At 53.9% G+C, this 23,188-nt stretch overlaps 1 protein-coding gene across 8 annotated transcripts; it reads right to left on the bottom strand.

Annotated features, from left to right (window-relative positions):
- Nucleotides 1-47: 47 nt before the first annotated feature.
- On the bottom strand, nt 48-14,833 carry Clk3 (CDC like kinase 3). 8 transcript variants are annotated; one of them, XM_026387708.2, is made up of 13 exons: nt 14,151-14,830; nt 10,673-10,824; nt 9,785-10,001; nt 7,586-7,682; nt 7,243-7,309; nt 4,737-4,853; nt 3,846-4,012; nt 2,598-2,692; nt 2,377-2,506; nt 2,060-2,142; nt 1,454-1,533; nt 1,044-1,134; nt 48-417 (listed from the first exon to the last, which is right to left on the bottom strand). In XM_026387708.2, the coding sequence occupies exons 2-13, from the start codon at nt 10,822-10,824 to the stop codon at nt 241-243; spliced, it is 1,473 nt and encodes a 490-aa protein (XP_026243493.1). In that variant the 5' UTR covers nt 14,151-14,830; the 3' UTR covers nt 48-240. The 8 variants fall into 8 exon arrangements, with proteins under 8 accessions (XP_026243493.1, XP_026243491.1, XP_026243492.1 ...); XM_026387706.2 differs by lacking the exon at nt 14,151-14,830 and adding an exon at nt 13,344-13,491; XM_026387707.2 differs by lacking the exon at nt 48-417 and having other exon boundaries at nt 424-1,134; nt 14,151-14,833.
- Between the last annotated feature and the right edge of the window lie 8,355 nt (nt 14,834-23,188).

Here is a 23,188-nt window from a genome sequence, read left to right as displayed (position 1 = left end):
CCAGGGATTACAAACAGTAAGAAACACTTTATTATAACTTTACAACATATAAATAGCTTGAGTCAAATCTGTGCTTTCTGGCAGCTGGGCACCAAGTCTCCTCCCCTGCAGGCTCCTGCCTTCCTTCACATTGCACTGTTCATCGAGTGGCTCTGGCCGAGGCCCGGTGGAAGAGGCTGGAGAAAAGGGGCTGGCAGCCCAGTCCCGTTCTCCGTCTCCTTGAGCATGGGCCTGCTCCTGTCATCTGCTGGGGTTGCGGCTGGTGTGGAAGGACCGCTCCTCAGGGGTTAGGCCAGCAAAGAAGGGATGCAACAGGGCCTCCGCCAGTGTGATGCGCTGGGCAGGATCAAATTCTAACATCCTCCTCATCAGGTCAAACAGCTGCACATGCTCCAGGGAATCTTGGAGCATATAACTCTGCTCAAGGACACAAGGTGCCTCAGTGTCACGGCAGGGTCCACAGCAGTCCCCTTGCCTCTGGGATGCCTCCTTGGAGGACTCTACTTCCGCCCTCTGGGACAGACAACAGCAGCTCCTTGCCTTTCATGCCCAAGTTCTAAGGTTTTGCTCAGAACTTAGGCTACTGGGTGTCTTGCTGGGTTGGTGCCTCTACCCCACATGCAAAGTCCTGAGAGGTGGGTAGAAATCACCTCTGCAAAATTCACTTGTCCAGGCACCAGATGCAGTTGACAGACTTCCTGGCCATGTTTACATCTTCCCTCCCCCTTGCCTCAGTCCTGCCTAGTTCTTCCCAAAATTGAGATGAGAGGGAGGGTCAGGAAGCAGCAGGGTCTCTGACATCTGGCTCTTCTGATGTTCCCCAATTATATTCATAGCCACCCTGTGGGGAAGGGGTAGGGCTAAGGGCCCCTCTGGGGCAGCTTGCAGGAAGCCTCACTGCCAACACCCAGCAGTCTTGGGTGCTGTCTCCCACAGAGCCGGAACGAGGAGGCAGCCTTTAGCTGCCCGTTCTGTCTCTGCTGTTTGTCTGGTGCCTGGGGTCTCCTTGGCATGAGTTGAGCTGGGGGAAGCCAGAAACTGACCTTCAAAGGTTTGCAGTTCTCCTTCACATACCGGCCATCAGAGCTGTTCTCATCCCAAACCAGGCCCCCTTTGTAGAAATATTTCTGCTTTCTAAAAATTAAGGGAGAGAATGTAATTAAGAGAGGGAATGTAAGAGTGGTGGGAGATGGGGAATGGCAGCTCCTGGCTGAACCCAAGAGAGAAGCAGTCTGGGTCAGCAGGGCAGGACCCAACAGTCCTGACCCAGCAGGGCAGGAAAGTCTGGGCTGCAGAGTGCCAATTCAGTTGGAGGGACACATGAGGAACACTGTTAGGAGCCTGGAGGGCCATGTAATGTCCAAAAAAGACTGTACATATCTGAAGTGCCCTGCTAACTCACAGCCAAGAAAAGGCCCTCCACTGCCCTGAGAGAACCATCAGGGCTCCTTACCTGGTACGGTGGATCATGTGTGATGGGATGGGCCCTAGGATTTTCTCCATCATCACCAAATGCTCTCGGTTTTCATGGGTCTAGAGAAGGCCAGGGACAGAGCAAGTAGGGGTCAGTCCCAGCCTCAGCCCCTTCAGGGAGTACAAAGAGTGAGAAGAGATGGGCAAGTAGCCTCCCTCCCTGCCCAGGAAATGCAAATCTACCAATGGAACCTCCCAACCTCTGATGTGGAGACAGCTCTGTAGGTGAACTTGTCCACTGGAGTGAGTCTCAGCATGCTGCACTAGGCCTCGACTACAGAACACTCTGGTTTTTCACTCTCCTCAGTTTGGGTGCCCAATACCGATCCATTCTCAAGCCTGCACTCATGCTGTGCCCCCTTGCCTACAATTCGCTTCTCCCACCCACCCTAGTCTTCTGTCCTAGCAGAAAGCTCTTTCCTGAGTGTTCCAACTGTGTGCCAATCTCTGCCTTTTCCTGAGCATCCACAATTCTGAACAGTCTGGATCTCACATGACTGGTGGGGGGGTAGAAGACACCTGTCCCCCTCAGCCACTCAGGGCTTCCCACCCCAGGGCCCTGCAGCACTCAGCTCAAATAGTGTACCTGGAAGAGTGTGAAGCCCCGGTAGTACTCGAAGAGAATGCAACCGATGCTCCAAACATCACAGGGCTGTGCCCAGCCCAGCTCTGCAAGCCAAAATGAGGAAGAAGCTGTGAGACTTAGCCTAGAGGTCATGGGTTACTGCCACTCTGGCTGAAGGGACTCTTGTCCAAATGTACAAGGCCCACTCTAAGGCTATTCCTACAAGGCCAAGTCAACCTGTCTTGTGACACTGCCAACCCTGGTGGCAGATTGAGAGGCATGCCACCTCCTCTATGCCCACCCAGGGTTAACTGCCAGGTGTAACAAGGCTGACTCACCAAGAATCACCTCAGGCGGGCGATAGTGACGGGTGGCCACAATGGTTGTATGATGCTCATGGTCAAAGGTGGCACTGCCAAAGTCAGCCACTCGAATGCTGGTGTTCTTCACTGACTTTTCCTCACAGCTCTGAAGGACAAGGTAGGCCAGCCAGGTCAGTTTACCAGGTGGTAAACCAGCCCCAGCAGTGCCACACCCATGCCCCAACAAATGCTTTTACCTTGTGCTCATTGTAGAGGGTTTCAAACTCAGAATTCACAAACAGGATGTTCTCTGGCTTCAAGTCTGTGTGGGTCAGCTGGTTCTCATGTAGAACTAGAGAAGTAGGGGAAGAGGGAGAAGCAAACCCTGAGACCTTTGTCTTCCCCTCTGGCTCTCCCACCAGCTCTAGCCTAGACTCCTCCAAAGCCAGCAACTGCCAGAGCTGTGCATACGCATCCTCAGCAGAGAGCTGGACCTTATCTTATCTCCCCACTGGCATCCCTCTCAAGAGCTCTATCTGAGACTCTGAGGGTTTGCCTTTAGAAGGAGGACAGGGAAGGGCAGGTTTTCCATCCCCAAAACCTCCTTCCTCCTCTCCTTTGCAAAGACCAGGCCTCCTTTCCAGTCTTTCACCAAAGTCACAGCAAACAGCCTCAGGTGGCTTCCCCTCCCCAACACTCCCTGTGTAATTTGCAGGGTCTGTTGTGAAATGAAAACACAGGCCCCTTGCTCAAAACTGAAGTGTAACTGACCACAGGATCACTCACCCATGAAGCCAGCCCTAAGCAGGGATGCCTTTTGCCTTCAGCCCACCAACAGTGGCTTCACACTCAATCACGTCTGGCATATAAGACCCTCACAACTCTGTGACCCACCACTTCCCAATATAAGCCCTCTCTCCACTGGAGTGAGTCTCAGCATGCTGCACTAGGCCTCTGCTGAGCTGCTCCCCTTGTGCTTGATTGTCCCCCTTCCTGCTACCCATCCAGACCCCACACATCCTCGCTCTATATCTTATTGCTTTACGTAAGAGTCCTTTATGTTCTTCTGTAACTGTCACAAATCTGATGGTACTGAACACTTGCACCACCAAATATGTTCTTCAAAGCTGACAGGCAGATGGTTAGACAGAGGTAGAGGAGTCTATCAGGTCTAGTTTCTACCTTTTCTCCTATGCATGAACATGGGCGGCAGGATTGGCTCCTGGGCCAAATCTAAAGCAGCCCTTCCCTGTTTTCTTCCTGAGCACCTTCGGGCAGAGCCTAGCCCAAGAGGTCCCTGGAGGAGGGGGAGAGACTAGCCTTTCCACCCTAACACTAAGGTTCCTACGTAAAGATAGAAGGCCTTTCACTAGGGCCCCTGGGGGCCTCTTAGGCCCAACACAATGATTAGCAATGCTCTGGAGTGAATGGGGGCAGACAAGAATAACCAGGTGACTTTGCAGGAGTGTAGCCATCCCGTGCTCCATCTGAGGGTGGACACTTACATCTAAGGGCGTGGCAGAGCTGGTAGGCCATGTGTCGGACATGTGGTAAGGGGTAAGGCTGGAAATTATTCTCCTTCAGGAACTCAAAGGTGTTCTTGCCCAGGAGCTCAAAGGCGATGCACATGTGACCGTGGAAGTTGAACCAGTCAGACATCAAGACGCACAGGCTGGGGGAGAAGGATGGGTGGGGCTCAGGCTCTGTGCTGGGGGCTGCCTCACTGCTCCTCAGATGAAGACAGCCCCCACCCACTCCTAGGCCACTGGGTTGTACACCACAATGCAGATACATGTGAAGAGAGCAGAGCCAGAGCACATCTCCCCACTGGCCATCCATCACCCAGATGAACTCTGGGCAAGACTGAACTTCCTGCTGCACAGAGGGCCAGGGCTCTGGTCTGAGCTCATTCACTTACAGGATGAGAGAAGCCCTGCCTCAGTTGCTGAGGGTGAGGTGGAGTAGTGGCAGCCTACCATACCAAAGGACACCCCCTTGCTACTGAGCTTCCTGAGGGCCTGTGTGGACTTGGCCCTCTGTCCAAGCTTGGCTAGGCACCATACTAGGGCGGGGAGGACATATGTGCTCAGTGAGTGTCTATCTGCTAAAGGAAGGCTCTCCTCTAGAGGTCTCCTACTATGTGAGGTCCCCAGTTTTGCAACCAGCAAAGTCCCCAATTCACAAATGCAAGGCTGGAGCTTGCCTCAGAACACATAGCTGGCTGGTGTGAAGCCTGGACTAAAGTCCAACAGCTGCTTAGGTAAAACTCGCTCTGAAGTGTGCTGAGAAGGCACAGTGCCAAAGAGGTGACAAGACACAGTGAAACCCCAAGCAGTTGGGGCTGGAGCAAACTCTGTCCCCTGAAGCCTTCCCTCCCAAATACTGCAGATACTCACAACTTGTTCTCTTTGTCCTTCTCCTTGATTTTCTTGAGAACATTGATTTCTAGCCGGGCAGCCTCCCGGTACTTGCCCACGTTGCGGATGATCTTCAAGGCAACCTGAGACTTCCCTCTGGCACCCAGGAAGGAAACATAAGTTCTCATCAGTGGCTGCCCAGCCCCTCTTTCACCCTCCACCCTAACCTAGCAACTCCCAACAAATAGGCTCCATGAATAGCTTGCCTGAAGAGAATAGACACTTGAGGCCCAGCCTGCACGATGCATTACCAGATCTGTCACCTAAAAGCAAATTTGCCTAACATCTGAGTTAGATCTCTCAGGCTCCATGCTGATCTCAGGCTTTTAGAGCCCAGCCAGTGATATAAGCTGCAGGCCAGGCTGTCCCACTCAGAGCCCTCCCTACTATACCTCTTGACCTAAGCACATCTACAAGCCAAAGAGCCTCTGGGCAAGGGTTCCAGGAGGCCAGGGTACATACCTTCCCAGGCCCTCCTCCCTGCCTGCCTATCATCCACAGCATTTACCAACAACTGAAGAGTACCAGGAACTCTTATTAGGTGTCCAAGAAGGATCTAAACAATCCTTGCTCTGCCCACCTCAGTCTGCCATTTGCAGATGTGAACAGAGAAGAAAACCTACTGAGGCCCTGTCAAGGACAGCTAATGTTCAGATGCCCAGTGGTGACTTGGCAATGAATTGGCCCTGACCCACAAGGGTATATCTTCTGAGGCCTCCATCAATGTTCTTGGCTTCCTGGTGCCTAGGTACAGATAGGTCCACAGGCCCAAAGGCAAAGGCACCTTTTAGAGAATACCCTACTTTGTTCTCCCTAGACAATTTCCTCAGACCTTCAGGACCTCAGAACGAAGGCAACTACCCCAGCCTCCCAGCACAAGATCCTGCCATGGCACTTCAATCCTCAACAAAGGGAGTATAAGGCTTTTAGAGAAGCCCCCACCAGGCCTACTGGCTCTGAGGATGAGGCTTTCCTCTCATTGAGCTTCCACAAAATCACTTTGCCAGCCTTGCCTCCCTTTAAGATCCCCTGAAGGATCTGTGGGTCCTATGTCTTCTCCTTAACGACTTCAGAGGCTCATTTTCCCTCAGAGTGGCACAGCCCAGATAGCTTAGCTGCCCTTATGTGTCACAATTCTTGAATCTGTCCTATCCTTACACTCACTGATCCTCACCCTAACCTCTTGGGTCACACTGGATTCATGCATGTTTAAATGGGAACTGGGAGAAAAAGGAAGTTTCCTCTCGGTCATATCACTGCTTTACCTCATTGCCCATAGAAATGGCTGCTTCCTGGGTCTAACCGTCCTTTATAAGCAGTCCTCTTTTATTTTCAGTGCTAGAGATTTTATTTTATTTTTTTCAGTGCTGGACCTTGCACAAGCTAGTCAAGTGCTCAATCACTAAGCTACACCCCAGCACTGAGCAGCCCTTTTTTTCGGGGCAGGGTGGGGTGGTGTACCAGGGATTGAACTCAGGGGCACTTGACCACTGAGCAACATCCCCAGCCTTATTTTGTATTTTATGTAGAGACAGGGTCTTACTGAATTGCTTAGTGCGTGCCTCATTGTTGCTGAGGCTGTCTCTGAATTCACGATCCTCCCGCCTCAGCCTCCCAAACTGCTGGGATTACAGGCATGTACCATTGTGCACAGCTGAGCAACCCTTTTAATGTGGAAGCACAGGGTTCCCAGATCTGCCTTAATAGCTGAGATATGAAACCCTGTGCAGCATTCTTTAAAAGAGTGACTGACATGGCTCATAGTTCAAATGAGGTACCAGCAGTTCATGGCTAAGGTTACTGTCAGAGACCTAGTAAGGCAGGGAGGCAACTGGTTTCCAGGGGGTAGCCTCCCCAACCCAGAGTTATACAGGAATCTAGTCCTCTAGTCTTGAGGAATGGTAGAAGACAAAGGTGTTACACTCTTAGGCCTGGGAGGGAGCAGAGCGTTCCCAGCAGCACAATATATATTAGTATACCCCCCACACACTCTCCTTGACACTCAGCAGGGACTCTATGAGACTCTAGCCACACTGGGAAAGGCAGTGACCTGCTTGGTAAAAGTCCAGAGTCTTATTTCTCTCAACCAGGATTTGCACAGCCTTCCAGGCAGACTAGGGTAGGCGGCTATCAATTCTGGGCTGGACTTAGCAATATTCCCAAACCCCTGCCAGGTCAAGAACCTGAATGAGCTCACAGGAAGCAGCTCCAGGCCTCAGAGGAGCCAGAACCTCAGCTCTGCTCTGATATCTACCATCATAGCCCTGAAGAACTGGGGCAAAGCCATTTATTGACCAGTTCTTGGGCAGGGACATCACATGCCTGCTGAACCTCAAGATTTCTCCCTTATTTCAGGAGGTCAGCACAACTCCAACATGTACAGATCAGAATCCCACCAAAGAGTTTTCTCAAAACTCTGAGAGCCTCAAGCTAACTCTTCCTAGGATGACATCTGGAGCCAGCTGTGCTGCCCCAGCTCACTCACCTGGCATGGTCCAAGCACTCCACCACCTTGCCAAAGGTGCCTTCACCTAGGTTCCCCACGATCTCATCTACAAGAGAAAAGAAGTAGGGCATGAGAGTCCGAAGGGCAGGAGGTCGGCGGCTCCTGCAAGTTCACAGCATTCAAATTTTCAAAAACAAAAGAGGTTTCTCTCTCACTGCTACTCTCTTAAAAACGGAAGTTGCTAGTGTCTGTGTCATTCAGGCAATTACTGTGGCCCCACTAAGGCGCCACGCGCACTAGAGGCCCCTCCAGGCAGGAGAGGTCTCGTCTAACAAGGGGGGTAGAAAGTAGAGAGGTAAAGTTTTACGAAAGGTGGCTGTACATCGCTCTTGGAGCCAATCGCCGATCCGGCACACCAGGTGGCCCTCCTTGTCATCTTCCACACTCCGGCTGCTGCGCTTACTGCTCTGTTGGCTTCTCTGCATGCACCGCCCCCCGAAACGCCATCCGACCAATCGCATGGTAGGCGGTTCCGATTGACAGATTGAAGTGTCAGTCAAAGGCAGAGGTGGAGACGGTGAGGAGCCGGTGGGTTGGTTGGTTGGATTTTCCAGATCCCAGCATTTCATAAGGCACACAGCATATATAACGATAGGGATATTGCAAGGGACACGTCAAGACACAAACTGACTTCAAAAACAGAAAAGTAAAAACAGCTACAGGTATGTAAAGAAACTCCGATATTATCTATAAGAGGAGCGCCACAAACGCTCAGAAAGATGTACAGCCTCTGCCGCCAAGGGGCCGGGCCCTAAGGACAGCCTCAGCCCTGACTCCCTCTTCTTCAGTCTTCCCCCTCCCTGGCCCTCCCATGGTGCCTTTAGTCAGAGCTAAAGACACAGTGAGAAACAGCACAAGAAGGCAGCTGGCCCAGCCTGGGTCTGACCAACTGGACTGGTCGGAGGGCTACCCTGGCTTCAGCTGCAGAATGTCCAGCCTGTCCTTGCCTGCCTCCTTCACCCACACAGCCTTCTTTGCACATGCCTGACAGCTGCCACACAGAGCCAAGCTGCTACCTGCCCCCAGACGGCACCCTTGGCCAGAAGTAACCACACTACCAGAGACAGCCTTCCATTAGCAGTCCTCCTGCCACCAGTCTCAAGCAGGAAAGGAACCTGGGATCTTCTGGGATGGCTGACCTCCAGTCCTCCTACAACAATTGGCCTACACAGGCCCCAAGTCAGCTCCTGCCCTGGCCTTGGCACCTGTGCTGCTCACAGGCCAGGCCCATCCCAAGCCTTACAACCACAGAGGGCACCAAAAGAGAAGAAGCAGAGCCACAGACTTGCACTGCCATTCTGTGGCAGCATGTGGCACTGTACAGAGGCCACATGGCCACGACGGATTTGCACGCACAGAGTCAACCATCAACCCATGGCCGCTCAAAGAAGTCACAGAGAGAGCTGGGCAGAGAAGATGCCTAGCCCCTCCACTGATCCTCAGGAGCCTTATGGACGGCAGAAGGGAGGCAGGGAAGAGGGATGTGGAGAAGAGAAAACAGCACATAACCTCAGAACACACACTGGCTTTCTTCCCAGGGGACTGAGTGCAGTATGGGCTCCTGGTCTCAGCCGAGATCTGTACCACCCTCCACATCAGAACACTGGCCAGCCCTGTTCTTAGTATTTGGCCTGCAACAGGGTGAGGCCTTGAGCTGCCTGGGCTGTGGACCTCTTTGCCATTTCTTCCAAAGTCCCATCATACAGACAGCTGTCCCTCCTGTGACTGTTCCTCCTGCAAAGAAGTGAGGCTGAAGAGGGCCTGGCTGAAGTCAAAAGGGAAGCTCCCAATCTGAGCTGTCTGACCATATATGGTGACGCACACCTGTAGTCACAGCTGAGGCGGGAGGATGGCTTGAGCTCAGGAGTTCAAAGACCAGCCTAGGCAACACAGTAATTACCATACCAAAAAAAAAAAAAAAGGTGGATGGGTGGGATGGAGATGTAGTTCAGTGGTAGAGCACTTGTACAGCGTGTGTGAGGCCCTGGGTTCAAGTCCCAGTAGCACCATAAGAAAGAAAAAAGTCAGAGCTGATTGACATCCTCTCCCATGGGGGCACTGTGGCCTCAGGGCCTCTGGGGAGGAGTGTGGAAATGAGACTGCAGAGGTGGGTGCAGTCCACATGTCAGAGCACTCAGCTACATTGAGGGTGATCTCTGGTAGGAAGGACCAAGTCATGTAGCCCAAGGTCACATACTGACAACCTACTGGGATTCCTGAGAAGTGTCCCTGGCCACTTGCACCATGTGGCCTAGGTCTGGAGTAGTGTGTAGACACAGACAGGCTGGGACCAGCCAGAGCTGGAGCCAAAGCCCTATAGCTGCCCCTGGCAATGGGCCAGAAGACAGAGGGCCAAGGTCCCTGCTCAGCCCTGCACCTGGACCAGACAACACATACACACACACATGCACGCACAGCAGCGCGCAGGGCTGGCAGTACTCACCCAGACCAGCCAGCCTGAGAGAGGTTAAAAAGAGATGAGGCCTTTGGCCCCAGCCAGCACACTCTGGCCACCACTCACCGAGGAGGCGCTGCTACAAGACCTGGTGCGGCGTTTGTGGCAGTGATGGGCATGCTTTCGGGTCCGGTATGGCCCCCTGTCCCGTGACCGCCGACGATGGCGAGAACGTGAAGATCCATAGCAGTCCTCCCCAAAGGATGGGCTCCGCTCTTCACACCGGTATGTATCGCTGTCTCGGCGCTCCCGGTATCTCCTCTGGTAGGGCAGGCGGTCGTGGCTGACAAGAGGGGGATGGGGATACCAGTCAAGTGTGGCGCTTGCTCCCACTAGCCAGTCCCTGTTAGCAGGTAAGAGGCCTGTGGGTCCCTAAAAAGAGCTTTCAGGGAAAGCTTGTTGGAGAGGCATAGGACTGAAGGGAAGTGAGCAGGGGAAGGTGTGAAAATACCAAGCTCACCCCCCCAGAACCATGGATAATGTCAGCATCCCTCCAGTGCCACAGAAGGCAGAGGACAGGGGAAGGTGAACATGTGGAGGGAAACAACTCTCTGAAGTTACCTATAGCTTGCTATGACTATAATTTTGGTCTGGGGCCTGAGACAGGACCAGGGACCAATCTTTCCTAGACTGAGACTATGTTCCTAATTCCCAATAAGGAAGGCTCAGGAGGTTGGCAGGGGAGACACTGGCTTAGAAAATGAAGAATGTATACGGAGAAGAGATAGAGACACTCCAGAACAAAGAAAGGGTGGCAAGGAAGGCTGCTACTTAAGGCCAGAAAATGCCGGTTGAGATTAGACAAGGAGCCCAGAGGGGTTAGGGCAGGGATGGGGGAAGGAGAGCTGGGCAGAAGTAGAGTCATCCCAGAGAGACTGGGGCTGCCAAAGCCTCCAGACAATCTTCCTTGCCCAGCTAAAAGGAGTCTCTCTTTCCTACCCAGCTCCCACTCACCTTCTGGATCGAGATCTTCGGGGTGGAGGTTCCCTTCGGGCTGGGTAACGTAGTCTCCCTTCATGTTCCCGACTGTAAGACCGTCTCCTCTTCCAGCGGTAGCTGAGGTACGGGTCTGGCTCAGGGGAGCGGTATCGCTTACAGTGATGCATCTAGGCAGTGAGAAAGAGCCCTGCTCAACACACAGCCTGCTGCCTCCAGCCACAGGGTGGCGTGGGGCACACCAGATGCTCCTGAAGAAGAGGCCCATTGTTATGTTTGGGGGCAGCCCCTCCCAGGGGTTTATGAAGTGAAGAAGAACTCTGAGGTCACACTGGCCAAACAGCAGACAATGGGTAACTCCCTTCTCTGCCAATGAACAAATAAACAGCTGCCTCCCTGGCATGGCCTGAGGCCCAAGCACTCAGGGAACTGGGTGGGCCAAGGTGGGAATACAGGGTAAAGATGGTGAGCACTATCACAGGGATGCCAAGGTAGGGGGAGAAAAGGGAGACTCCTGTACTCAATTCCCTTCTGCCTGTGGGGTTCTATGACTTGAATGCTCTGGAAAGCCTGAGACCAAAGGGCAGCTGTCATGGAGCCAACACACAGAGCAAAGAGCCAAAGCCTGGTTTGAGAGGCTCAAAGTTACCTGGCTGTGGCCCTAAACTGGACTCATTCAAGGCAGTAAAACAAGTCAGCACCAGGAGCCACAGCAGAAATGAGAAAACAAGCCCTTGGAAAAAGAGGCACACAGTGGCTCACCGGCACTCCCTAGCTTATACAAGGGTCTAGCCAAGTGGACATGGACATGGACCTGTTCAACCCTTTTTGGCCCACACTAGGTCTCAGCACCAGCAGGATGTCAGGATCCCAGAGTGCCTAAGTTGCTTGCCTGGGGTGCCTTATGTTTCCCTAACAATACAGGTACCATCCCCTCTTCTATCTCACCTGCTCCATCAACCTCTTCCATGCCCATCTCAGGAGTAAAGGACTAGCTGGCTGGCAAGCCTGTCTATACAGATAGGCAGGGCCCCACCTCAATATTCCTGTCCAGTGGCAACTTATATCCACCACAGGAAACTACCAAGCTGGATCAGCCATCAGCTGAGAAAGGTGGATATGTGAGGCCAGCTCCCTGTTCCACCTGCATCCCAGCTTCTGATGTTACTTCCACAGGACGGCTAGGCAAGAAATTTGGACAGCCTCTTTCCAAGCATCTACTTGGCCATGGCCAGTCTCCCATCCTGGGCAGTCCTGGGCTTGCCCAACCAAGCACATTTTGGACAAATCCACCAAGGCTACCATATCTCTCCAGTGCAGTCTATCAGGATGAAACAGTTCCTTGAGGATAAGCAGGATGATGTGGCATACCTGCCACTGCCCCTGGAAGCTTTTCCATGGTCCTAAGAAAGGCAATGCCCTCAATCTCCCCAGTAGCAACACCCCCTTCAACACACCTGAAAGCCTGATCCCCAGCAATCCTTGGAGATAAACACTATGTAAACTCAGTGACAGAGCTTATATTTGTTGTTCTGATGATGATCTGACTAATGTCTCACTGTTTTTCTGCAATTACCTGGGTCAGGTGCCCAAGCCATGGACTGAAAGCCTTATTTCACTCCACTAATTAACCCAGAAGACGCTCCGCTGGTCAGGGCACACTCCTTCCCACAAGGCAAGTGTCATCCTGTTCAACCTCACTGAGCAGACAAAGCACCAAATCTGGATGTGGATATGGTCTAATCCACATCCCTTCATCCCAGGACTTAAAGGTTTCTTATGTCCACACATGTTTACATGAATGGAAAGTCGTAGACTGGGAGTCAGGTGTCAGTCTGAATTGTGACAATGCCACTGCCAGCTGTTTGCCTTTGGGTAAGTTGTTAAAACTACCTCATCTTTATCTTCCTCTTACAACAAAGAAACAGTAATCTCTTAATTAAATAAGTCTTTCTTATAAATCAAATACCTTGGGCCCACAAGAGGTACTAAAGGCACTTTTCATTAACACTAAAAAGGTTCCATATAACCCTTCAGTGCTATTAAGTGTCTTAAGGACATTTTATAAGCCTCTTCTTCAAGGGATCTGAGAGAAGAGACCTCTGGCAGAAAACCCTGACTAAATCCCAGTGCTGCCACTTACTTACTAGCCTTGTGACCTTAGACAAGTCACTTTAGGCCTTGGAAAATAAAGATAACACACTTTTATGCCTGGAAAATAAGACAACACCTACCAGCCTGGCAAAGGAATTGCAAGTATGAGAGCCATAAAGTACCACACACAAAGCAATAATAGAGAAGACAATCTCTCCTATAACTTTCGAGGCAGGTGAAATACAGAAACACCAGGTGCTTCTCCTCATCCTCTCAGCCAGGGCTTTGGCAGATCCCTTTTCTCACCAACTGTCACTGATTGTCTGAGATCTCAGCAAGCAGGTAGTTTCAAGAAGCTAAGGGACACAACTGTGCATCGGGAGGCTCTACACATGAAAAAGCAATGAGAAGGAAACCAAGACAAGGATGCCAGCTTTTCTCTGAGCACAGGCCTAGTCGGCTTCTCCTTTGCTTTTCCTGGCCAAAGAACTGGGCTGACAAGAACAGCCAGCCAGGTCAGCGGCTGCCCTCCCGGATTCAAGCCACCCCAGTGCCCCATGGTTATTTTTGGCTGGCACTGCCCCACCACTGCAACCTCAAACCTGCCACCTCGGAAGCCGCGGCCGCCGCCGCCGGGTGAAACGCTCCTCCTTTTCAAGGGCACGGAGGAGGGAAGCTGGAAGGCCGCCAACTCCGCCTTGACGGGGGCTTGGCTCAAGCAATTCCCACCCCGGCTCCACATCAGGGCACCCGCACCCGGAACTGGAGCATAGACTCCCGGCCGGACCGAGGAGTAGCCTGGGCATTTGTACAGTCAAGTTGGCCTGGCCTGCTTCCTGGGCTGAAGCGGCTCCATCATAAAAACAAAACACGATGGGACCCGAGGCCCTCGATCACATCCCTTCCTTCGCCCGGTCCCCGGTAACCGCCACTAGTGGTACGGAAGGAAGACCCGGCGGGCTGAGGTGGCCAGCCTGGGCTAGAATCAAACTCCAGGCGGCGCGGGGAAGAAGAGCCTGCGGACTAAGCCTCGAGTCGGGAGTAGGGAAGCGGTCCCGAAGCCCTTTCAGGCTATCCTAGGTCGGACCCCGAACTCTTCCGGCGGGCAGACGTAGGGCAGAAACCGGATCCTCGCAGGGGCCTCAGAGGCCGCTTGGGCTCCGCCTCCAACACCGCGGGATCCAGAAGTTGGGGTCTGCAGTGGCCGCCCTCCGGGAGAGAAGCGGCGGGTCAGGGGTGAGAGGTCGGGGCCGCGGCCTGAGGCGAGCCGATGAGGAGAAAGAATCGGTGTAGGCCGAGACTGAACCGAGAGCACGGGTACCCGCACCAGCCTGCCCGCCCAGCCGACGCACCCCAGCCGCCGCCGCCGCCGCCGCCGCCGCGGGCCCCGGCCCACACTCACCGTCTCCCAGGCTCGGGCTGCGGCTAGGCCCCACTGCCCGCTCCAAGCGCCTCTTCCGCTTCCGGCTCCGGCCTCCGCCCGTGGCGGCCCCGCCCCCCCAATCCCGCGTGACGCAGCCGTAGTCGTCCCGGGCTCGACCTGGCCCAGAGGCCTGGCCGCTCTAGCACTCAACTCGGAGGCTCTGGGGGACCAGCTTCCTCTGCTCCGGCCGGTGCCGCAGCAGTGAAGACTAGTTCCGGGAGGGCCGAAGGGACGTTCCGGGCAGCGGCCCGGCTCCCCACGCCGTGTCTCCACGCACGTATCCCTAAAAGCCGGATAGGTGCGCGTCCCCGGCTGACAGGGCGCTTGGAGCCAAAAGGTGGAGCCTGGTCGACTACCAGGCTCTGCCCTCTCCGCTGTCGCTGCCCCGCCGTGTCCGCCTGCGCGCGGAGAGGACTGGCATTGTTTCCCTGAGACCCGGAGAGCACACGACAGAGGCCCTTGCGTCGGGGCTCCGAGAAGTGGGACGCGACTCCACTTAAGTGAAAGAATCAAACCACATATTATTCTCTCGGTTCGTGCGGGTTTTTTGAAAGCCGTGGTGGCACGCCCAAGATCGCTAGTGCTTGCAGAGCAGATTCTGGGAGGACACCCATGAGCGAGCCAAGACGGCGGGGTCCCTTGGCAGGGCAGTGGTCTGGGGAAGAGGACGTCCCCCTTTTATTTGAACTCCATTGGGGCGTCTTACTGCCATGAGCACTGATTCTTACTTAAACCCCCGCCGAACCCAAGCCCCATGCCCTGCCGCTTCTTCAACGAGTAATTCGAAGACCCCCTTTGACAGTGGCCTTGAGTGTGGGGCCAACTAAACCCCGTCCACCTGCTGGCCCGCGCTGGATCAGGGCCAAGGGGAGTACTAGGCACATTCCCAGAGGCGAAAACAGGTTGGGGTCCTTTGGGAAACCTCACTTTGTGAGCGTGCGCGCCCCGCCCGCTCCCGCAGTGGCGTTCCCGCCCCCGGCGTCTCTCAACCAAGCGGGCGGGCGGAGCGCCTAATTGCCCCACGCTACGCGAGGGCCCGGGGCGCCGGAGCTGCAGGCTCGGAGTGGAGGGTCCCGGTGTAGTGTACCTCCAAGCCCCGCCCCTCCTCGGGCCCGCTCCACGGGGACAGCTGGGGTTTCCCCAGCACCGCCAGGGCGCGGGTCCGCCGGTTCCCTTTCCACGGAGGACTGGGGATGAGCGGCCCTGCAGGCTCTGTGGCAGTATACCCATCCTCCAGAGCCGCAGTCGCGGCTTCTTACTCTTCCCGAAGTTGGGGTTTGGAGGATTATTACTTGAGTGATAACCCCTTGGGTAAAAACCTCCGCCATGCTGCACCACGCCCACCTGAAGTAAACAACAGAAATTAAAAGCTTAGTTCAGCATCAAGACCGACCCCCGAGTACCCTTTCAATCAAATGCACCCAACCACCGCCACTCCCGACCCTCACAATATAGACATTTAGGAGCCACTTAAGTGTGTACTTCGGTAACCCAGAGCCCAACTGTGCCGGCCTCTAGATCCCGCCCCTCAGGGATCTAGAGGCCTGGGCCACAACAGCAGGATTGCTTCCCATCAGAAGAGGCGGGAAGACTCTTCCCACACCGCTCAGTGTTGCTTGCAGTTTCCATGACTGCAGGACACCAAACCATATCTGCATCTGAGCATAGGACAGAAGTCTTCAGAGAGGATTCTGTCCCTCACCCTGCCCCAGGCGCCAGGCTCTGATGGGGTGAGTTAGGCAGTCTTCTCACCAGCCCTCCTACCTTGTGAAATCTAGGAGTCCTTGCCTCCCAGCAACAAAGAAGCACTCTTTCCCTGAGGTGGGACAGGAGTCATCTCGTAGCCCCATTCCACCCTGGAACATTGCAGTCTGGAAGTCTTCCTGCTTGAGAGTTTACCAGTAGGGTTTCATTCCTTGTTTAATTTCTTCCTAAAAGAACTCACACCTTTCAGAGCGACAACCCCATGTGAATTTTTGGTAACTACTCCAGTCCTACTCCTCCACCCCACCATCCCTCCAGTGCTCCTTGCTGAGAGGGGAGCTCCAGGTTGGGGCCACCCCCAGAGGAAGCTGCTCCACAACTCTTGCCCCTCCAACCCATGCTTTCTCCAGTCTCCACCCCTGTGGTCATCAAGTCTTTTCTGTGTGGTTGAAGTCTGCAGCGGGATCCAAGGCACCAGAGAGATGCTCCTGCCCTGTTTTCATGCAAATCCCACAGCTCCTCTTGCACCTCTTGGTCTCCTTTTATCCCCAGGTTCCTGGACTCTGAACCCTAGTCCTGCTGTACTGGTGCTCTTCTTGTCTGCCACATTCATCTCTGCCTTCCCTGAGCACAGCTGATTCTCCTTTGAGTCTCAGCCCCAGGGTCACTCCCTGGAAAGCCCTCCTGGAATCCTGAAAAGGAAGTCAGGCTCCTCCCTGTTCTCTTACAGCATGGGGTGCCACCCTGCCTTGGCTCAACATGCCCCCAAAATATGGCCAATACCCACCCCCCAGTTCTTCCCACTGTGAGCCCCTCTGAAACTAAGTGAAGCTCAGCTCAGATTGAGTCAGGGCACAGGCTGCCATGGAAAGCTCCTCACTGCTACCTGGGAAGGAATACCTAGGTAGGATGGAGTTGTGGATGCTGTGCCAGGGTATGGGAGGTGAGACCAGGTGCCAGCCTTCATTGAGGTCTTGGGAGGTGGTGACACATAGGGAGACAACTGGATCAAGAGGGGCTGCAGGAATCTGGGCCCCAAGTGGGAATGGGAGGTGTGGCAAGTCTGGGGTTGTTGCAGGGATGGCAGAGGTGACCAGGGTCCCCCCTGCTCAGATGGAGACACACTTCCTTTGGCCCTTGCAGAGCTGGAGCAGAATGCCTGGTGCCTGGGAGTGGGAGGGCAGTGGCAGGATTGGGCCCAGACCCTGAAGGTGAAGAAGGTGGTGGTGAGGAGTAGGGGGTGGCAAAGCCAGCCAATTGGTCTTGTCTACCCCATGAGTTCCCTCACCAAGTGATGAGCATGGGGATGAGGCCCCCTGAAGCTATGGAAGCGAGAAAGGTGCCAGAGTAGTGACCTGATGTGAAGGCTTCTGATCCCCTTGGAGCAAGCCCAGGTGCTGAGAGGCAGGAATGCAGGCTGGGACTCAGCTAGGCTCAGTGTGAGCTGCTTTCTGAAGCAGAAAGTGAGGTTCCCAAGCACTTCCCCATGTCTTTTTTGCCTTTCTGCAGCCCCAAGGAGATCTAAACTAACGAGTTCTCCTTGCCAGGCCAAAATCTCTAAAGCTAAATTGTAGAGGCCCCAAAATGTTTCCCTAATGGCTGCCATTTCCAGACTCCCATGCTGGGAGGAGGAGCACTGTGGAGCAGCAGGGGCGGGAGAAGGTAGATTCTGATGCCAGGATGCTGCATTGGTGGGAATTCCAGGTCCCCTGGACTCCCACATGATCTGGGCCATTTGACCTCCCCTCAGAGCTTCCCTTTCCCCCACAAACACACACTGGCTGCCCATGCAGATTAAACAAGATCATGTTTATTGACCATATGGCTGCCTGTAGTGAGCACCACAACTCACAGAAACTTGGATTTGAGAACTGGTTAGTGAATTTGAGGCTAGTGTTTATTCAAAGTCCAAATCAACAGAGGGACTCTGGGGCCAGGGGTCAGGATTAAGCCCTGCTTGCAGAGCTCACTGTGACAGAGCCCATAGATCTGATGCTTAGCCCTGTCACATGTCTTCAGCTGACACCTCTGGCCACTAGACTATGTCCATCCACCGAACCCCACTGAAGGGTGCAGGTGCATATGGAGAATTAGTCACGGCACCCCACCACGGCAGGGCCTATTCTGAAGCCTGGTTCCTCTCTCGGTGGCAGGTGCTCAGAAAGAGCTCCAGAGTGGGACTGGATATGGATAAAGAGGGAGCTGCAAGTGCAGCCTGCAGAGAGCAGGTGGCAGTGGGCTTAGCTGGTCAGCCACTTTCAGACAGCACTGGAATCCCTTGGAGCAAGTCCAGGTGCTGCAGAGGCAGGAATGCAGGCTGGGACTCAGCCAGGCTCAGTGTGAGCTGCTGTTCTGAAGCAGAAAGTGAGATTCCCATGCTCTCCCCCATGTCCTTTTTGCCTTTCTTCAGCCCCAAGGAGATCTGAACTAACAAATTCTCTTTACCAGGCCAAAATCTCTGGAATGCTCAGGGCTGGTGCCCACATCTGGTATCATATTCTCAAGAGAAGGTTTGCCAGGGCCTGGGGCATCTGAAGGAGAAAGAGGAGAATGGAGTCACCAACAGGGATGTTGAGCAGAGTCATCTCTGGGTAGCACTCCTGGAGGTGTGCGGTGTGTCGGAGAGGCATGTGCTGGGCGTGGCTGGGTACCAGCTGGAAGCAGAAGAAGGGCCAGAGTCCCTGTGCTCAGTGATAGGAGAGCTTCCTTAGAAGTTCAGTCTCCTGATGAAAGTGGCAGTTCCCAGAGAAGGACAGGGAGATGTGCAAGATGAGGCTTCTTGGGGAGGTCATCCCTGCGCTGTGTGAGGGTACAGCCCAGGCTAGATACTCAAGACTTTAGTGACCCAGTTTCTCAGCCAATAGCTAACCTCCTGGATCCACTGCTTCCTAAAGGCCTGGATGACCCTCAGGACCCAGTTGACAACCCATCCTCTTGTGCCTTCCTGCTCTCTAGCATTCTGCAACTGCTTCCCCAGTTCTCTTACTGCTTTAAGCTCTGAAGTCATCAGCAGCTGGGGAGGAAAGGTAGTATGTCTCAGGCCAGCACATCTGGAGCCTGTAGTAATAGATAAGAGCTGAGTAGGTCCCCAGAGCCTTGGGCCACAAGTTCCTTGTATTTAAGCCAGTGTTCAGACTCATTCTGGCTGGCAGCAGGGCCCTTGGTTGGAGTCTGTCTGCTTTATCAGAGGCTGCAGACTCTACCCTGCCTGGTGGGGATAGGGAGGCTGGACCAGCCCTCCCCAGGGGCTCCATGCTGCCTTTAGCATCCCCCCACCCAGAAGGTGGAATTCTTCCTGGGCCACCTGGAGCAGAAGAGGCACCAGCTGTGGGGATCCCAAGGACAGGAGGAGTGGAAAAAGCCAGACCAGGTCATAGAAGACAAGTGAGGGATGGAGAGTCATGTGGGCAGGAATTGAGTGTCAGAAGAAAGGCAGACATGCCCTTCTGACCCCAGGATCTTACTACTGTAGACAGAGGTGGAAAAGGCTCAGCCGAATTTGGACCATATGTGCTCCTTGTTGCAGAGCCCAGCCTAGGGACCTCTGGGGTCGAGATAATAGCAGAGCCTCTCCAAGTGGGTGTATGGAACACTTGCCCTACTGTACTTTCAACCCTGCCCTATACTTTACTCTCTGATCTTCATTCTGGGAGCAGTAGGTGGAGAAGGAGGGCAATGTGAGGGCTTCTGTCCAGCCTGTCAGGGATCCCCCCAGCACTTGAGAAGACCCCGAGACCATCTGGCTAGATGGAGAATCTGAGACCAGCGGGTAGGGAAGAGCTTGTTTGGGGCCATAACTTGAATTGGAGTGAGGCCCCTGCCACAATATGTCTCTTGGAGGCACCAGGGGTCTACCAAGACCACCTAGTGTGTTGAGGCTGGGAGGAGGTACCAGAATCCTATACTGTTTACTGGAGTCACTGGGGCCAGGCCTGCAGATCCAGGAGCAGAGCTGGGATGAGGACCAGGTGCTTCAGGGTTTAGAATCTCCCTGGGGGCTGCTGAGACCCCTGATCAAGCTCAAGATATAGCCCTCCTGCAAGAGCAGCTGCTGATTCTCATTCAGGTCACTACAGTGGGCAGGAGCAGCCCCATGTGGTTGACAGAGACAAGGGAGGCTGGCCCTGTTGCTGGGGGACTCTGAGGTTGAGCAAGGGGTTCTAGGGACATGGTAGAAAAAAGGGTGACTAGAAAGACAGACTGGGGTAGGGCTTCCACACAGCGCAACTCGAAGCGCAGTGCACCGGGGAAGTCTGCATAGCTGGCACTCATGGCTGGTGTGCAGCCTGGAACGAGTCCATAGTCAACACCTGGTGGTGTGGAGATGCCTCTGAAGGTTGGGTGGTCATACGAGGACTTCTGGAAGAGTTCCAGAAGAGGACCAAAGGTAGTCTAGAAGGGAGGGACTCTAGGTAAAGGTCTGGGTCAAGGCTGAGTCCATCCTGACAGAGGCTGAGCCACCACTCCGGTTAGGCAGGGTCTTTCAAGTAACCATGAGATTCTCAGAAGATCTGAGCTGGAGCCACTAATGACTAGGGACTTTCTCAGAGCAGCTAGAGCAGCTGCAGGGGGAGCAGAAGGTGTTGGGGGGCCATATGCAGGCCTTAGAGACAGACATGCCTGGCTACTTGGGGAGATGTTCGTGCTGCCAGCAGCTCTGTGGGTTGATAGCACTAGGCCAGGAGGCCTGGTAGGTGGCTACTTAGGCCCATCCCTGGGTTTAAGCTAGGCCAAGATGGGTGCCCTGGTCTTACATTGGGTGAAATGACTGTTGGCAGGAGCTGGGCCAGTCTCTGTTATGGTTTGGATCGGGGAAGGGTCCAGAGCCCCAAACCTGAAATCACACAGCCAGAGCTCAACTCTCTTCTCTGTATGAGTGCTCTTTATTGTCCCAGTCTGGCTCTTTTGGGTTTAGGGTGGCCAGGGAGCCCTGAAAAAGGCCTTTCTGCCCTACCCCTCTTCCCCACAAGACATGGTGAGGACATCTAACTTGCAGAGAAATCATTGAAACACAATGGGGTAGGGTGATCTGAAGTCCGTGCTATACCTAGACTGCTCCATTTCTCTCAGCACACTCCAGGTCCTGGAGGTGCTAGTTTTCTTCAGGAAAGAACTTGAGAAGCAAGAATCATGTCCTGGGCTTCGTGAGGAGGTGGCTGAGTATTGGAAGGCTTGCTGGTACATGTGGCAGTTGCCCTGAAATTTAAAGAGGAAGAACTGCAGAGACTCCAGAGACAGAGTAGGCCTGGCAGATGGATTATCTCCCAGTTCTGAAAGCTACAAGTTCACATCAAAGTGTCACAGGGCAGGGCTAGCTCCTCTTGAGGGCTGTGAGAAGGATCTGTTCCAGGCCCCTCCCCTAGCTCCTGGTGGTTCCTGGGAATGGTTGATATTCCTGAGCTTGTATGTGACTCATCCTGGTCTCTGCCTTCATCTCTGCATGGCATTCTCCGAGTGTGAGTCTGTCTGTAATCACGTTCCCTTTTTATAAGGACCCCAGTCACACTGAATTAACTCCTAGTCTCATGACCTCATTTTAGCCTGTTTACCTGTGTAAAGATTCTATCTTCAAATAAGTTCATATTCAGAAGTCTCGGGGACTTCCACATCTTTTTTTTTTTTTGAGGGGGGTGCAGGTGGACACAATTTAGCCCACAACATCTCTTATCTTGCTTCCTGCTACTTTCCTGTTGGGCATCTTGGGTATGACTTGGGACCCAGCTGCTCTCATATTATTTTGCTCCTCCTGTGACCCCAGGACTTTCACACAGCAGCAGAGAGTCCAGAATGTGTGTAGGAGGAAGACTCATGAGCAGCAGGTGGGGCAATGCTCAGGAAGCCTCCAGCACCTCCTCCAAATCCTGGCTGAAGTTGAGGCAGGCAGGGGCCAGGTTGGACCCTGCCAAATCCAAGACTCTATGGGAGTGCCTGTGGGTATGAGAGGAAAGGGGGTACTGTCAGATGGGGACACAATCTGTCCCCTCACGGCTCCTACCTGGCCAGCCACAGAAGGAGGACACAGACTCCGGAGAAGGAGAATGACCAGATGGCTGCTGGGATTGAGAAGTGTGAGATGGGGTGAGGAAGAACTCATGTGGGATCAGGGCCCCCAGTGAACACTTCCTGAAGACACTAAAGCCCCCTCCCAAATCTGAAATCAGGGGCCTAGTGCAAAATAGTGGGAGGCCCAGGCTCTGCCATAGTCACCAGTCCCTTCTCCTCCTAGGGCCTTAGCTTCCTCATCTGTATAATGGGTCCCTACACTGATCTCTATAGTGCCTGGGGTTTAGGTCCCGCCGTGTAGGGCCTTTGGGGTGCAGTAGGTCATCTCTTCACAAATGGACCCCAAGCTGAAACCGATGCTGTGGGCAGGAGCAGCATTTCAGCTGCTGCTAGCACTGAAATTTAATATCAACTGCTAGTGTCAAGTATTGGGTGTCCCCAGGTCATCCTGGCCTGATCCTGACCCCACCCAAGGTACAGGGACCTGAGAATCTGAATAATCCAGCCAACCAGAAGGAAGGGAAGTCACTCCTGAAGCAGCCCAGATGCTCTCAAGTCCTCACCATCTGTCCTTTACCCACAGGGACAGGCCCCAGGCCAACCCCAGGAGTCTGCGAGTGGAAGTGGAAAGTGGGCCCCACCCAACCTCCGGTGGAAGTTTGGCTTCTCTCTGGGGACCACACTGGCATTTCCCCTGAGTGAGTGCTGGCTGAGCCCACTCCCTCAGGCTGTGAGTGTGGCGGAACTTTTCCTGGGCCCATCATGAAGTAGGGTTTCTACCAACATCCAGATGGAGGTTCCTGTCTCAGTTCTGCCAGACTGGCCCAGTGGCTGTGCCTAAGCCCCTTGTCTCCAAGGCTTAGGATCCCATCTATACATTGGGAGCTGCACTGAAGGGATTCCAAGCAGTTTTAACATTCAGAGACCCTATTGCCCTATTCAATGTACTCACTGGGTTACTGTCCCAGGGTTACAGTCTCCCCAGCTCCAGAGAACTGGGCTTGTGTCTCCACACATCAATCTACTGACTTTGGTTGGACTAACGATATTTAGAATGGTGGTGGTGCCTGGGATGGTGGCACACCCCGTAATCCCAGCTACTCAAGAGGGTGAGGCAGAAGGATTACAAGTTTAAGGCCAGCCTCAGAAATTTAGCAAGACCCTGTTCAAAATAAAACTTTGTAAAAAGGGAAGGGATGTTGCTCAGAGGTAGGACATCCTGGGTTCAATCCCCAGTACTACAAAAGAAAGGGAGGAGGACTGGGGATGTGGCTCAAGCGGTAGCGCGCTCGCCTGGCATGCGTGCGGCC

This window comes from Urocitellus parryii, chromosome 6 (genome assembly GCF_045843805.1).
Source record: "Urocitellus parryii isolate mUroPar1 chromosome 6, mUroPar1.hap1, whole genome shotgun sequence".
In the NCBI taxonomy this organism is placed as follows: domain Eukaryota; kingdom Metazoa; phylum Chordata; class Mammalia; order Rodentia; family Sciuridae; genus Urocitellus; species Urocitellus parryii.
The sequence above is the reverse complement of the archived record's forward strand: the minus strand, read 5'-3'. Positions and strand labels throughout refer to the sequence as shown.

Bases quoted from the DNA above. Each gene is read 5' to 3' on its own strand.
- Clk3 (XM_026387705.2), bottom strand. From the start codon at position 13,490: ATGTGGAGCCGGGGTGGGAATTGCTTGAGCCAAGCCCCCGTCAAGGCG. The intron at 10,002-10,672 runs GTGAGTGGGAGC...CCCTCTTGTCAG, and splicing joins CGAAGATCTCGATCCAGAAG to CCACGACCGCCTGCCCTACC. The intron at 2,693-3,845 runs GTAAGTGTCCAC...CTACTTCTCTAG, and splicing joins GCTCTGCCACGCCCTTAGAT to TTCTACATGAGAACCAGCTG.